Source organism: Crocodylus porosus, unplaced genomic scaffold (genome assembly GCF_001723895.1).
Source record: "Crocodylus porosus isolate Cpor-Errol unplaced genomic scaffold, CroPor_comp1, whole genome shotgun sequence".
NCBI classification, from domain to species: domain Eukaryota; kingdom Metazoa; phylum Chordata; order Crocodylia; family Crocodylidae; genus Crocodylus; species Crocodylus porosus.
This window is the reverse complement of record NW_017728911.1, coordinates 35,355,711-35,370,766: the sequence shown is the minus strand read 5'-3', so window position 1 is coordinate 35,370,766 and position 15,056 is coordinate 35,355,711. Positions and strand designations below refer to the sequence as shown.

Sequence of the window (15,056 nt, the reverse complement as noted above, 5' to 3'; positions counted from 1 at the left end):
TATCATCCATAAATAACCTTAACAGTACTGTTAAAATGATGAGCGTCTTCTAAGAAGTCAGGAAAAGGTACAGAATCCAGTTCTGGATAAAGTTATTCAGTGAAATTAAAACCAGTTATTCTTGCTTGCATTTCTTGTTACTGATTTCCACCTGTCCAAATACTGTATTTCTAGATTTCAGATGTTTATGAATGCCTTTAGTGAACACCAAAAGGTGAAAACCTAACCTCATAGCCAGTTCCAGTTCCAGTTTCAAAGGCTTCACTATCTGATTTTTGTCAATGAAGTTTCAGTTTCTCTAATGCCTATATTGTATATGGTGCTAAACCTTTATGGTTTGAAAAACACAAAATGCAGAAGCAAGAGAATTATCATTGGGCTTTTTAAAAGTCCTATAATACTTTTCAGTTAGAAGCTGTCTCACTGAAACACTATCCTGGCTGGGCAAGGAAGAGTCAAGCCCTGTTAGAATCATTAAGAATATTCTTAATATCACTGTTCTCCTAATAACATCTAACACCTGTAGTCACAGGTTAAAAAGTTTTCGGAATGAGACGAGTACTTCAGCAAGACAGCCATTCCAACAAATCACAACAGGTACTCTAAAATATGCTATGCTCCACGTACTCAAGACGATTTAAACTTCAAAAGTGAATACATTATAAGAACTCCTTTCTCCTTTCAAGAGTGCTAACAAAATAACCAGAACTAGTGCTACCATCTGTGAATGTATACACAAGCTGCAGAAGGTAGGCAAGGCTGGAAAATGCAAGACACTCCTTGCTTTCCCCATTGTGGGGGCAGGTTGGAAGAAGATCAATCACGGAAAAAAGTTTTCTTCTGCCCTGGGCATAATGCCAGCTAGCTTTTGAGTTTCTTCAGGACACCAAACCAATCAATCAAGCCTAAGAATCTAAGCTTTGCTTATGTGCAAGGCCAGTCCTAGTAAAGCTAATTTTTTTTTTATTGAAGGCCTGCAATATGTTACATATTTAAACAAAGCTTGCTTTAATGGGACATCCTTAGAGTTCAAAATTTTTGGTCAAATACGACACCCAACCCCAGTGACCTTTTAGTGCATTTAACTAGGAGTGAGGTGCTAATCTGTAATAATTTTCCTAGGGCTAAACCCAATGATATCAAAGGACAATGCATCTTTTGATTAAATTTTCTTACATACTTGTCACTTCTTGTAAGAAATCCAGACAGGGTCGGCTACTTCCAGAAATACTTATTGAAACAGCCAGTGGGGTCTGTCCTTCATAGTTCCTTGTATTAGTGTCTGCTCCATAATTATATAACATTTGCGCGCAAAGCACATCATCTCTAAGAGCAGACAAGTGTAATGGTGTCTGTCCATCTTCTAAACGACCCAAGTTTGTATCTGCCCCTCTCTGAAGGAACATTCGGCAATAAGAGTGATTGCTTTTGATCACAGCGTATCGTAACAGGAAACCGTTCTGAATGTCGATGTTGGCATTGTGATCCAGAAGGATTTTCACGCAGCTTGACCTCTCACGAATAATGGCCAGTTGAAGCGGTGTAGTACCTTTATCACTGAGTGGATCAACCTCCGCCTTGAACTCCAGCAGGAGTCTGACAAATGAGTCTCTGCCATAGTGGGCTGCTACGTGGAGGGGAGTCCAACCATCATTGCTTTTTGCATTGATAATGTCACTTCTATACTCAGATTCCAGCATCAAGCGTGCAATCCTTGCTCGGCCATGCATGGCTGCATAATGCAGAGCAGTGAAGCCTCCAATTAAGTCCTTAACTGTGGGATCAGCTAAAGTAAAAGAATAGAAAAAATACAGTTAGACCTTAAAAGCACAAAAGGCTGATGCAAGAGAGAGTCAAATTGCACTCCATTAAAAAAATGTATATTTCAAGCAATATTTGAAATGGTTTGACAGACTTCAAACTAATTCTTGCTTTTATGGACTAAATTCCACTAACAGAAGGTCAAAAGATTTTTTTCATTAAGTGAAGGTAAGAAGTGGACTAGAACAAATGAAGTTATTTTTACTCACACACACACACACACACACACACTCTTCCTACAGCTCACAAGCATCCTTAAATCAAACAGCTCAAACTTCCTGGTCCATACAAGTCTCCTGTAGCTCTACAATATTATGCCTCTTTTTCCGTTTTATTTTTCTGTGTGCCGCTTCTTGCTCTTAAAAAGAAGCATGTGTAGCAACATCTGTTGTCCCAAATTGCGGATGTTTTGTGGTCTGGCAAGATGGTGTTGTTTTTAGGGTGTAATACTGTATTAGGTAAAAAGTTTCTCTGCGGTCTGTAGGATTTCCAAAGCATGCAAGATATATGTTATTTCAGATTATCTTGATAAACTCTGTTTTTATAGATGAAGAGTCTGTTCTGAATTTATAGTTTTTACAAAAATTTAGGATTTTACAAGAATGTAAGCATGCCATTACGAGGGAGAGGGGAAGGGGGAAAAGAAATGTCAGTAAAACTGATGGACAGATTCTCCCCCCTAACAGTACAGAAATTCAAATGGATCCAAGTTTTAAAATTAAATAACCAAACTAATTCAGCTAATTCCAACACAAACTTCCCACTTCCAATTTCTTTTTTAAAGTCCTTCTTCTCACGTACATAGTCCAGTAAGTTGCCTACAGAAATGGTCACCATTCCACCACTATTTCTTACCCCGCTGGCAGGACAGGCTGAGGACCTTCTTACCCCCTCCCTCCTTACTAGTGTTGCCTAGTAACATAGGCATCTTCTATCCATTTACATTTTGGAAGCTTAAGTCCATTCCCCAACCAAAGTCTCTTGGTGTGTGAAGAGAGGTACTGTCCACATAGAAAACCAGCCTTAAATTTGATACCATCTTGACATGCGTTTCATTCCAACACCCGCTCTACTCCCATGAATATGCTTTGGAGGAAAAGATGTGATGAGCCAAAGACCATGCTATGGTATGACCCTTCCTCCACAAGGTATAGAATCGAACAGAGCTTCTTTTGGAGGCTATCAGTATTCTTCCAATGGGGATTATGGTGCCCAGGAGAAATACTCTCTTCACCTACCCCTATTGTACTGTATACATATGGCCAAATCTTCTGCTCTGTTCACAGCCCTTGCTAGCCAAGGGAGTAAGAGACCAACTCTAGCCTCAAATGGCAACTTACTACACAAATGAAGCTTATTATACGATCCAATAAGAGGAAAAAAACAGAAGAAAACACCAAGAGAACAAATATCCAGTCACAGAACAGGTAGGATTTCCCCCCCCTTAATATGGTTCTGAGAACATACCTGGGACTGTGCTGGGATACATCTTGTTACTAGAAATATACTGGCAAAATATAGAGTCCAGGGAAGACTAAAAAAAGAGATCAGAGGAATCCATTTTTGATGGATCCCGATCCTTCCAATAATGAGAGCAGTCCTTCCCCACGCCCTCGCCCCCTCTTCCCCCTCCCTCTCCTTACTTTAGTTTCTGTTTGCCTACAGGCAAGCCTGGCTTGAGCTTTGAAACTTGAAATGTTTCAAAAATTTCAAAAGTTTCCATTTGCCTCGTTTTGTTTCAAGGCTGTTTCAAAGTTCTCTGGTTCATTTCGATTTTGCTGTTTCGAGCTTGAAACGAGTCGAAACAGCATCGAAATGAAACTGCCGGCCCTACTAAATATGAAAATTGAGATAATGAGTATCAGTTGCTCCTACTGTTCCTGTTTTCAGACTGCTCAGCCCATTTTCTAGGCAAGCAGTTTCCCAACTAAAGGCTACAGCACTTAATGAGTAGAGCTGTAAGTCACACAAAAACCGAATTATACCAGGAATGCAGTTGTCACAGAAAAAAGTTTGGGAACTGTAGTCAGAGACCCTGCCATCCTATCCTTCAGCTCTTCTGCAAGGCATATCAGATGTACATACATGCTGTATCTGATGGGCCACCACATCATGTGCTTAAATAGGGTGACCTGGTTTAGACCAGTGGCACCCAACCTTGTATTCTTGCAGGCCAGATGTGCGGTGCAAGGCTGGTCTGTGGCCCCAGCCCTCCATGCCAGATCAGGCTTTAACTCCAGCCCCAGCCTCAGCCCCCTGCACCAAATCACACCAGCAGCCCTAGTCCCTGCATGCAGGGTCATGCCATCTAGCCTGCAGGGCTTGGAAATTTTGTGGTGGGGGTGGTGACAGTGTTAATTGCAGTTGCTCCCAATGCCAAATTTCCCGACCTATGGGATGCCCAGCAGGCCAGCCTATTACTGTGATATTACAAGTCTATGCCAGCTCTACACAAGTCAATTTGAGCAGCTGCTGCACGGCTTCTCCTTGCCTCCCCCGCCCCTGCAATGGCTCTCAAAAACAAGGGCATCCTTTTTAAAATTGCTTTACAGTTCCCACCCCTGGCAAATCTGATTGTTCCATCATAAAGACCAGCCAAGTACCAAGCTCTGTGTAAGTGATTAGTATATCTCAGGAAGAGTGAAGAAATCCAATTAATTGTGTAAACAAGCCATGTAACCGATAGGCTCCAAGAAAGCAAATATGATGGACGGCACCATATGGTAATGATATTTTAATTCCTATTAAGATTATGCTTTTTTATTGGGCCAATGATACCAATTTTCTACTCAATTAAATAGCCAGATCATTTAAACAAAAACAAAAAAACACAACAACAACAACAAAAAGAGACAGCCCCTTACTGCTCAGCCAGTGCTTTGCTGCCATCTTCTGGAGAAACTATAATGAGCTGCTCAGAGCATTTGTACCATTTTCTCCTAATCTCCAAGTACATTTAATTGCTGTATTAAATGTAAAAAGCACCTACAGTTATCAGCAAACTCATTAATGACAGAAAATTTGTAACCTCGGGGCAGCAATTGTTCAGTGGGGCAAAGCATGTCTTCTTTCAAGAGTATAAGTTGTTGGTCTAACATAGGCAGACAAGGTTCTTTGGGTAAATCTGATATCTTTTATATTTGGCAAAATTCTTCAAATAGTTGGAAAAATTCTTTTTTGCAAGCTTTCGGGTATAAATACCCTTCGTTGGGCTAAGGAAGCATCTGCAGTTGGTGTGTGCTCTTCCTGGATCAAATACATAGTAAAGACCAGCCTAAAGAGCCAGGGGATCTAAATAAAAAATTCACAAGGGGAAGCAATTGCTGAGGCTTCCACTATGTTCTCAGGAAGAAGATAGGACAAACAGTTAGATACCTGAAGTGTTGATATACTAATGCAAATAGCATGGGAAATACACAGGTAGAACTGGTTGTCCTAGTACAAATCGAGGAATTATGATACAATTGGGATTATTGAGAGGTGGTGGGATAGTTCATGTGACTGGAGCATGGCTGTGGACAGGCTTAATTTGTTCAGGCGGGGGAAAAAAGAGAAGATGTTGCTCTATATATAAAGGGGATATATATGTGTTCTGATGTGCAGTACAAAGTGGAAGATGGGCTTGTTGAAAGCCTCTGGTGAAAGATAAGAGGGGAGCAACAGCCATGTCATGGTGGGTGTCTGCTATAGGCCACCAGACCAGGAGGAAGTGGTGGATGAGGCCTTCCTTAAACGACTGACAGAAGCTTACAACTCACAGGACCTGGTTTTCAGGGTCAGGGGGACTTTCAATTATTGGGTTATCTGTGGGAAACAGCAGTGCACAAGCAGTCCTGCAAATTATTGGAAAATGCGGGGGATTCCTTTTTGATACAGACAGGAGAGAGACCAACTGGGTGGGGAGCTCTTCTTGACCTGATGGTCACAGAGAGAGAGGAAGTGGTCAAGACTGTGAAGGTAAGAGGAACTGGGTTGACACTGACCACAAAATCATAGAATTAAAGATCCTAAAGGGAAGAAGGAACAAGAGAAGCAAAATAAAGACAAGACTGCAGAAAGAGACTTTAGCAAACTCAGGGAACTGGCAGAAAGGATGCCCTGAGAAGCAAGTCTGAGGGAAAAAGGACTCCAAGAGAGCTGGCTGTACTTTAACGTCATAATTTCATAGTTGGTAGGGTTGACCTGAGCAGATCATCAAGTCTGACCCCCTGCCATGGGCAGGAAAGAATGCTGGGGTCAAATGACGCCGGCAAGGTGATTATCTGTCCTTTTAAGTCCTTTTAAGGGCACAGGAGCCAGCTATTGTGATGGAGCAGAATGAGAAATATAACAGAATGCCAGTCTGGCTACACAGCAATTTCTTCAGTGAGCTGAAACTCAAAAAGGAATCCTACAAGAAGTGGAAGTGTGGTCACCTTTCTAGGGGAAGAGTGTAAAAGTACTGAACAGACATGCAGGGAGAAAATTAGGAAGGCCACAGCCTGATCTGAAATGCAGCAAGCAAAAGGCATAAAAGGCAATAAAGAGGGATTCTGCAACCATGTTGAGTAAGAGTAAGACCAAAGAAATCATAGATGGTTTATGGAATGCAGAAGGCAGTCTAGTTACAGATGACACAGAGAAGGCTGAAGTATTTCATGCCTTTTTTACTTCAGTAGTCACAAACAGGGGCAGCTACCAGATGACAAGTGTAGTTCACAACAAAGATACGGAAGAAGATAAACAACCTAGAGTAATGGCAGAACAGGTTAGAGAAGATACAGGCTTTCAAGTGAATAGGGCCAGATGGGATGGGGTGTAGAGTACTGAAGAAATTGGCCAAGGTAATCTTAGAGCCACTGGCCATCCTCTTTGATAACTCACGGGAGGTTGGGTAAGGTCCCAGATGACAGGAAACGGGCAAATATAATGTTAATCTTAAAGAAAGGAAGGAGGAAGATCTGGAGAATTATGGACCAGACAGTCTGATCTCGATACCTTGAAAGATCATGCCTTAAATCCTCAAGGGAACCTACTTCATAGCACCTAGAGAACAAGGTGAACTTGTTACAAAGAGGATGGACCTACACTTCACTCAGTGGGGGCAGATGATAGAACAAGGAGCAAGGGTCTCAAGTTGCAGCAAGGGAAGTTTAGGTTGGATATTAGGAAAAACTCTCACAAGGAGCATAGCAAAGCACTGGAACAGGCTATGCAGAGAGGTTGTGAAATGTCCATCCTTGGAGGCTTTTAAGACCTGGCTAGACAAAGCCTTGGCTGGGATGATCTAGTTGGGGTTGGTCCTGCTTTGAGCAGGGGGTTGGATTAGATGACCTCCAGGAGGTTCCTTCCAATCCTAATTTTGTATGATTCTGTGATCAGAAACAGCCAGCCTGGGGTCATCAAGAGGAAGTCATGCCAGACCAACCGAATTTCCTTCTGAAAGTTGACAGACTCTGTGGATGGGGGGGGGAGGGGGCCGGTAATGGATGCGAAATGCCTTGACTTTAGCAAGGCTTTTGACAACATGTCCTATAACATTCTCATTATCAAACTAAGGAAATCCCAACTAGACAAAAGTAGACAAACTAGACAAAATTGAATACGTAATTGGTTGAGTCATCATGTTCAACAAGTCATCTTCAATGGCAGCTTAGTGCCTGTTTAGGAGAAGGTTTCCAACAGCATTCCCCAGGGGTCTGTCCTGGGTCTCGTATTGTTTAATATCTTCATGAATGTTTTGGATGATGGGATTGAGTGCACGCTTAGCAAGTTTGTGCATGACACCAAGTTGGGTGGAGTTGCAGACTTTCTGGAAGGCAGAGATGGAATCCAGAATGACATGAAAAAGTGGTCCACAATCAACTAGATGAAATTCAACAAGAACGAGTACAAAGTCCTGCACTTGAGATGGAATACAGACTGGGGAATGACTGACTATCTGGGCTGCAGTACTGCAAAGAAGGACCTGGGAGTTACAGCAGACCAGATGCGAGAGCCAACAGTATGCTCCTGTTGCAAAAAAGGCCAACAGTATACTGGATTGTATTTAACAGGAGTGTCACTTGCAAATCAAGGGAAGCGATTATTCCACTCTATTCAGCACTGGCGAGGCATCACCTGGAGTACTGTGTCCCGTTTTGGGCCTCACACTTCAAAAAGAATGTGGACAGTTTGGAAAGAGTCTAGCAGAGAGCAAAAAACAAACAAACAAACAAAAAAACTAGAAAGACCTGGGAAACGAGACTTATGAAGACAGGGTGAAAGAGCTGGGCCTATTTAGTCAGGAGAAGAAAAGACTGCTGTCAAAACCTCTTTCAGATCTTCAAATACCTGAGGGGTAGTTAGAATGGGGATGAGCTTTTCTCTACAGCTGTAGGGCACAGGACTAGGAACAATGGCTTCAAGCTGCAACAAAAGGAATTTAGTTCAGAAATTAGGAGGAACTTTCTGACTATGAAGGTGGTCAAGCACTGGGACAGGCTACGTAGACCTGTGGAATCTCCACCCTAGGCATTTTCAAGAGCAGGCTGGACAGACGCTTAGCTGGAATGGTTTAGTCAAGGATGATCCTGACTTAAGCAGGGGGACTATATGGCCTTGTGAGGTCCCTTTCAACTCTGTGATCATGAGATCATCTAGGTGAGGAAACTGTAAAAGCAAAATTGCTAGCTCTACCATGCATCCCTATTATTCCAGGTTCACTTCTACCTGGTAGACTAGGGTATGTCTTGGTAACCAACAGACAATTACATAACTTCCTGCTTCAGATTTTCCAAGGGCAGTACCTGCAAGCTTCTAGTAATACATTCGTCTTCAGCCACAAAGTCACTTTCTGAGATAGTCCAGGGGATCGGCATCTCACATTCTCTACTTTTGGTTGGTTTTGGTAGAGTTTGATGTCATGTAGCCAGGATTTCTCCCAGGAGGACATCAGGCTTTTCATTAGCTATTTCTTCTGGCTTCAGCGGATCTCACCATTACTCTGATACAAAAAACTATACGCTGAGCTACAGAACTAGTGTAGTAGAGGGATAAAAAACATGAGACAGTTAATAACTGTGCTCTCCTAAGATCCTAGCTGGTCATGACTTGGAAGATTTGGGCTTAGCACAGCATAATTCTTTCCCTAATTTATTTCATGCGCTGGTTGTCTTGGCAAGTCGCTTCAAATGTACAAAGAAATACTACAGGAAAAAGGCTTGTGCTGGCTAAGAGGATGGATCAGATGACCTTGCCTAACTTCTGCACTTCTGTGAAGATCTATGCCCCTCTTTTTCCATGGTGCTCTGCTGGAGCCTCCATTCCCTAGAGCTCAAATTGCTCCAGCAGTTTGGCAGGTCTTTCACAAAGCTGAACAAAAATAGCCCATGTGGATTCCTTACTTTGAGGGCTTTACTATGTCAGCAGCAAGAGGAATAATCAGGAAAGTGTGGATCTCTTACTGAAGGGGGGAGACAATTTAGTGATAGGTGATGTGGAAAAGGCTGAAGTGCTCCATGCCTTTTTCACCTCAGTCTTCAGAGGCAAGGGCAGCTCCCAGACCACTACACTGGGCAGCACAGTTTGGGGAGGAGGTGAGCAGCCAACAGTGGCAAAAGAATAGGTTAGAGACCATTTAGAAAAGCTGGACATGTACAAGTCCATGGATCCAGAAAGGATGCACCTGAGGGTGGTGAGGAAGATGGCTGATGTGACCGCAGAGCTGCTGGCCATTGTCTTTGAAAACTCATGGTGATTGGGAGAGGCCCCAGATAACTGGAATAGGGCAAATATAGTGCTCATCTTTAAGAAAGAGAAGGAGGAGGATCCAGGGAACTACAGACCAGTCAGCCTCACATCAGTCCCTGCAAAAATCATGGAGCAGGTCTTCACGGAATCCATTTCTAAACATTTGAGGAGAAGGTGATTACTGATTACTACCAGTCAGCATGGATTCACCAAGGGCAAGTCATGCCTGACCAACCTGACTGCCTTCTATAATGAGATGCTTGGCAACCAGTGGATATTATATACTTCAACTTCAGCAAGGCTTTTGATATGGTCTCACAACAGTCTCTCCAGCAAGCCAGGGAAGTATGAATTAGATGAATGGACTGTAAAATGGACAGGAAACTGATTGGATCATCAGGCTCAAACGGTAGTAAGCAATGGCTCAGTGTCTGGCTGGCAGCCAGTATCAAGTGGAGTGCCCCAGGGGTCAGTCCTGGGTCCAGTTTTGTTCAATATTTTCATAAACAAATCTGAAAGATGGGATGGAGTGCATCCTCAAAAAGTTTGCAGGTGACATGAAGCTGGAGGGATTAGTAGATACGGTGGAGGGTAAGGCTAGGACTCAGAGACCTCGACAAATTGGAGGATTGGGCCAAAAGAAATTTCAAGAGGTTCAACAAGGAGATGTGCAAAGTCCAGCCCTCAGGACAGAACAATCCCATGCACTGGTACAGGCTGGGGGCTGACTGGCTTGGCAGCAGCTCTGCAGAAAAGGACCTGGGGGTACAGTGGGCAGCAAGCAGAATATGAGCAGTGTGCCCTTGTTGCCAAGAAGGCTAACAGCATCCTGGGTTGCATTGGTAGAAGCATTGCCAGCAGATCGAGGGAAGTGACGAATCCTCTCTATTCAGCACTGGTGAGGCCACATCTGAAGTAACCGTGTCCAGTTTTGGGCCCCCCACTATAGAAAGGATGTGGACAAATATGGAGGACAACAAAAATGGTTCAGGGAGTGGGGGGCATGACTTTTAAGGAGAGGCTGAGGGAACTGGGCTTATTTAGTTTGGAGAAGAGAAGACTGAAGGTAGGGGGACTTAGTTAAAGCCTTCAACTCCCTGAAGGGTGGTCCCAAAGATGATGGAGCTGGACTGTTCTTGCTCTGTCATCTGCCACCACTGAGGAGCAATGGGCTCAGGTTGCAGCAAGGGGAAGTTTAAGTTGGATATTAGGAAAAACTCTCTCACTAGGAAGGTAGTAAAATTAGGGACTATTTGTCACTGCTATATGGAGACTAAGATTTCTCCACTGTCCTGTCCAAGTTCCAGTCATGTCATCAAATTGCTAAGAAATTCCTTCTAATTTTGGTCTGGTATATTATCTTTGCATCTGATAGCTCCTTTTGCTTGATTCAGCCTTGCCTCTGGTCCAATACTTTTATGCCACTCTGAAAGGCTGGCTGAATCAAGTAAAGCACTTACAATTCAGTGAAAAGCTGAAGCCCTGTGTATTAGCTGCTATGACAATATCTGGCAATGGTCAGTCTATTTCTAGCTGAGTAACTCCCACACTTGGAATCTCATCCTCTTCAGGTGCCTAGTTACTCAACTTCCCAGTTCCTCTGACTGAATGCTATGCTGCTGCTATTATGAGGCTATTTTATTATGAGCAATTTTTACTTGGCAATAGATTCAGTTATTACTCCATATAACAAGGGGGGGAAAAAGCAGGCAGTTAGCATCATTTATAGAAAAAAGGTTATAAAAGACGACGTATGCACTGAAAGAGAAATCCAAGTTTACAGTTTAACTAAATGTATAAAATAAAAGTCCTTATGTCCAGGTTTACAATCAAGTACTTGAAAGTTATGAAATTAGAAATTTCATCTTGCCTGTTAAAGCCCCCTCAGTCTGGTATGTGCTGACTTTCAATTGCTCCAGTATGCCATTTAAAATGTCCTAGTACTTGACAAATCATGTGAAATCAAGACAAACCAGGGGCCTGGTCCAGTACATCATTACTTGTATAAATAATGCATCTCAAATAAAATATCCCTTATTTGAGATTCCATGGGACAGGAAGAACCTCACACTCTGCTTTAGAAACTCATTTGCCTAATGAGCTCGCTTCTCAATTATTTTAGGCAACTCAAGAGATGCTATTTCTACCACTTCCTCTGAAAGACTTACAGGTTAACAGATCTTGCTGCTGGAAGTGATATTTCTCTTAAAATGAACCTCTTATCTAACCTTAACCAACTACTTGTCTTTAATGTTTATACCCTTCAAATGGCAAGATTAACTTCCTGAACTTTATCTAGAAAATAGGGTCTAATTTTCTCCACTGCTAAAAAATATGTATCAACTCAAGTTAGCCAACTACCAGTAAAACCCAACAGAAAGAAAGAAGAGTATCTGCAGTTCACACACAAGTCAGCATACTGAGTTAATTCTTATGTAGAAGCTTAGTGTTATTCATGACCCAAATTATAAAGTTATAAACTGTCTTCTTTTCCCCATGACTGAAGGTTAAGCTTGCTCACCTGACTCAGAATATGCCTTCCCATCCTCATCTCACACTCCAGACAAGGCTTAAAAGATGCTGTTGGTTGCATTTTATTCTAACCAGTCCCTCCCTATTCCCTTACTTTTATAAATGCTCACTTACTCCTGCAAGCGCTCCCTGGCAATCCTGAATGCTAAAGAGGTGAGGTTAAGAGTTAATTTGCCAGCTCAGTTATGGAACCAGTGTCCAAAATGAATACTGTGCATGCGGGGCAGAGATAGTAATGAAGCACAAATCGCAAGAGACTGGAGGGTGGGAGGAGAGAGTTGCTTCAGAAATAATCTGACATCTATCTGGGATTGGAGAACTTCCAACTTTGAACAGAGCTCAAACAAAGACAACTCACCACCGTGCTCCAGAAAAACCCGAACGCATCTCTCTTTTCCTCTTGCTGCAGAGAAATGAAGCAAGGTCCAACCATTGGCATCTCGACCATTTGGAGAATAGCCTTGTTCCAACATCTTGCGCACGGTGTGAACATCCCCAGCAGCTACTGCAGCCTGAATCTGTAACTCTTCCTGTAGTTCAGGGTTCCTCCGACAGTGATGGTGTAACATCCTAGCTGACTCTGACTCTTACAAGAGTGTCATGAGGTCATACTATTCACCTTGAATCAACAGAAAGTGTACATAAATTACAGCCAGAACTAGAAAGAGGGAATTTGGTGAAATAAAAAGAGTGACATCAAGCAACAAAGAGTACAAACTGAGATTAAGTCCACCATAAAACAGTATCAAGAACAGCTAGATACTTAAAATGGCTAGAAAAAAGACAGCTGTAGGCCCCTAATGCTTAAATCCTAATAGAAAGGGAAACTTACACATTTAATAGCATACAGCTTTTTTTGCTTTTTTTTTTAAATTCAAAAGTAATCTAAGAGTTAACCATCATGCTTCCATGCAATTTTAGCACTGTTAGGTATGCTCATGATTCACAAAATAATCCTAGAGAATTCAAACAGAAATCCATAGCATCAAATCACTCTGACCTGTTTTGGCCTTTCTGAGTTCTTTGCAAGAGTTCATATTATTATTTTTCTTTAGGCAAAAAACACATGATTAAAAGTGGAAAAGTAGTATTTTCAGAGAGGCGCCTTCAGTTTAAAAAGATTGAGAACCACTGCATTAGATCAATTCACCAATGCTAAAGTACTGCATCAAACAGTGTTATATTGGCAGAGAAATCTACTCTATCTTTTTTGCTTAATCATAGAGAACTTTCTCTAGAAATTTTCTCTTCACCTAAAATAAAAAATCACAGCATATCTACTTAGTCTTTTGACATGTGATCTACCTCACAGGGATGTGAGAGAGTTAACGTTTATAAAATGCTTTAAAAAATGTGAAGATATAAGAATTATATTAATTCCTAATATGGATAACAATATGATCTCATTATTTTGGCTTGTGGAATCCATAAAAAAAACTATAAAAGACCTTCATATTGTGAGGGTAAGATATGAAAGCAAGGTTATGAAAGATCCAAGAACACAAATGCTTGACACGTCCTTCTGAATAATTACTCAAATACAGAACGGGACTAAACACTAGGCTGCGTATAATAAGGCACTGTGTAGAGACTAACACAACTGGGAAAAAATATACGAAAACTGCATTTCATGCTTTGTTTGAAGAATAGAATCATCTTAAGACCCACTTGCTAGACACCCAGGGACAAAAAAAAAAAAAATCACTCAGATATTTATGAAGCCCTTCACAGCATATGAACTCAGATCAGTGTTTGCATTTTCAAGCATACTACATTCGTTATAGGAATACCTCTCCGTAGTGTATGGCAAGGAATACCAGAACAAAGTGCGTAAGCAACAGCAGATTATCGACAGAAAAATATTCAGATGCTGTAGGGTGGATGTTAATACAGAACACCAAGACAGGAAAGAGACTGTTCTAGAGAAAAAGACATTGAGTTTCAATAAGAACTAAAAGGTACTAAGAAATAAATTTTTAGAAGATGGCCCATTAAAAAAAAAGCCTTAAAAGTGCATCTTTAAGACAGGGTTGCCAATACAATACTTCACCTGCAACACACCCCATCCCTTGTCATACCAGCCATTGAGCATATTGACCAAGTAACACCCCACAGGATTAGTAATCCTTGTCTTTCCTAGTCAACTTCAGTTTTAATGCCTTTACTTTCCTGTGGCTATGAACAGTGCTGAAGGGTCTTTTGTTAACATAATGACCACAAGCTCTGGGCTGGGGACCAGTGACCTGACGTTTATGCATATGAAGTAAGTAGAGATGCACCAATATTGTTCATATTGTATCAGCGGTGATAAAATAAAAAATTGACATTACCAACAATCAGCTTTTTTTGACGATTTAACATCACCAATAAATGTTGCATGCATGCACGCAGCTGCAGAATTCACGTGGCCGGGAGAGCAGCCCAACAGCTTGGAGAATAGCGCCTGGCTGTTGGTGGGCAGGGGAGGAGGGGAGGCGGGCACGTGCAGATTGAGGCCCCCATGGTGAAGACTGAAGCCCCCATGGTGAAGGAGGGAGTAGAGATGAGGCTAGGGTTGGAGCAGGGGCAGGTGCTGCACAGCCAGGGTGGGGTGGAAGACAGAGCCAGTGACTTTTCTGGGAGGTGCAGACAGTTGGGTCCTGCCACTGCATGCACCGCCAGGGAGAATGTGCCCCCTCACATCTGTACACGAAGCAAGAGCAGGTTGCTGCTGTGTTGTTGGGCCAGGGCTGCTCCAGCCTCTTCCCAGCAACTGTGCTCGGGCTGGGTGGAGCGGGGTGGCCAGTGCTGGAAGGCAGGGCTACAGTGGGGCTAGAGTGACCCCAAAATTTGCTGTAGCCCCACCTCACAGCACCATCACCACCCGATACACCCGAGCGCAGCCACTGGGAATGCACCCCAACCTTGCCCTGTGCACAGATCTAGAGAGGCACATGCCCCCCATGCCTTCCCAAGGGTGTGTGCACTGGCAAGAGCCACCCTCCTCCACCCCC

The 15,056-nt window shown here is 42.6% G+C and overlaps 2 protein-coding genes across 2 annotated transcripts in view; both read right to left on the bottom strand.

Moving 5' to 3' along the window:
* Positions 1-579, bottom strand: part of LOC109308781 (ankyrin repeat and SOCS box protein 7-like) — a 19,508-nt gene extending 18,929 nt beyond the window's left edge. Inside the window, exon 1 of the mRNA XM_019533184.1 lies at positions 519-579. Within this exon, the coding sequence (XP_019388729.1) occupies positions 519-579 (61 nt within the window). The remainder of the gene's footprint in view (positions 1-518) is intronic.
* Positions 580-1,172: 593 nt separating this feature from the next.
* LOC109309163 (ankyrin repeat and SOCS box protein 7) overlaps positions 1,173-15,056 on the bottom strand; it is a 26,532-nt gene continuing 12,648 nt past the window's right edge. Inside the window, exons 3-4 of the mRNA XM_019533799.1 lie at positions 12,422-12,682; positions 1,173-1,786 (exon numbers count right to left, since the gene is read on the bottom strand). Coding sequence (XP_019389344.1) covers positions 1,173-1,786; positions 12,422-12,632 — 825 coding nt within the window. The 5' untranslated portion in view covers positions 12,633-12,682. The remainder of the gene's footprint in view (positions 1,787-12,421; positions 12,683-15,056) is intronic.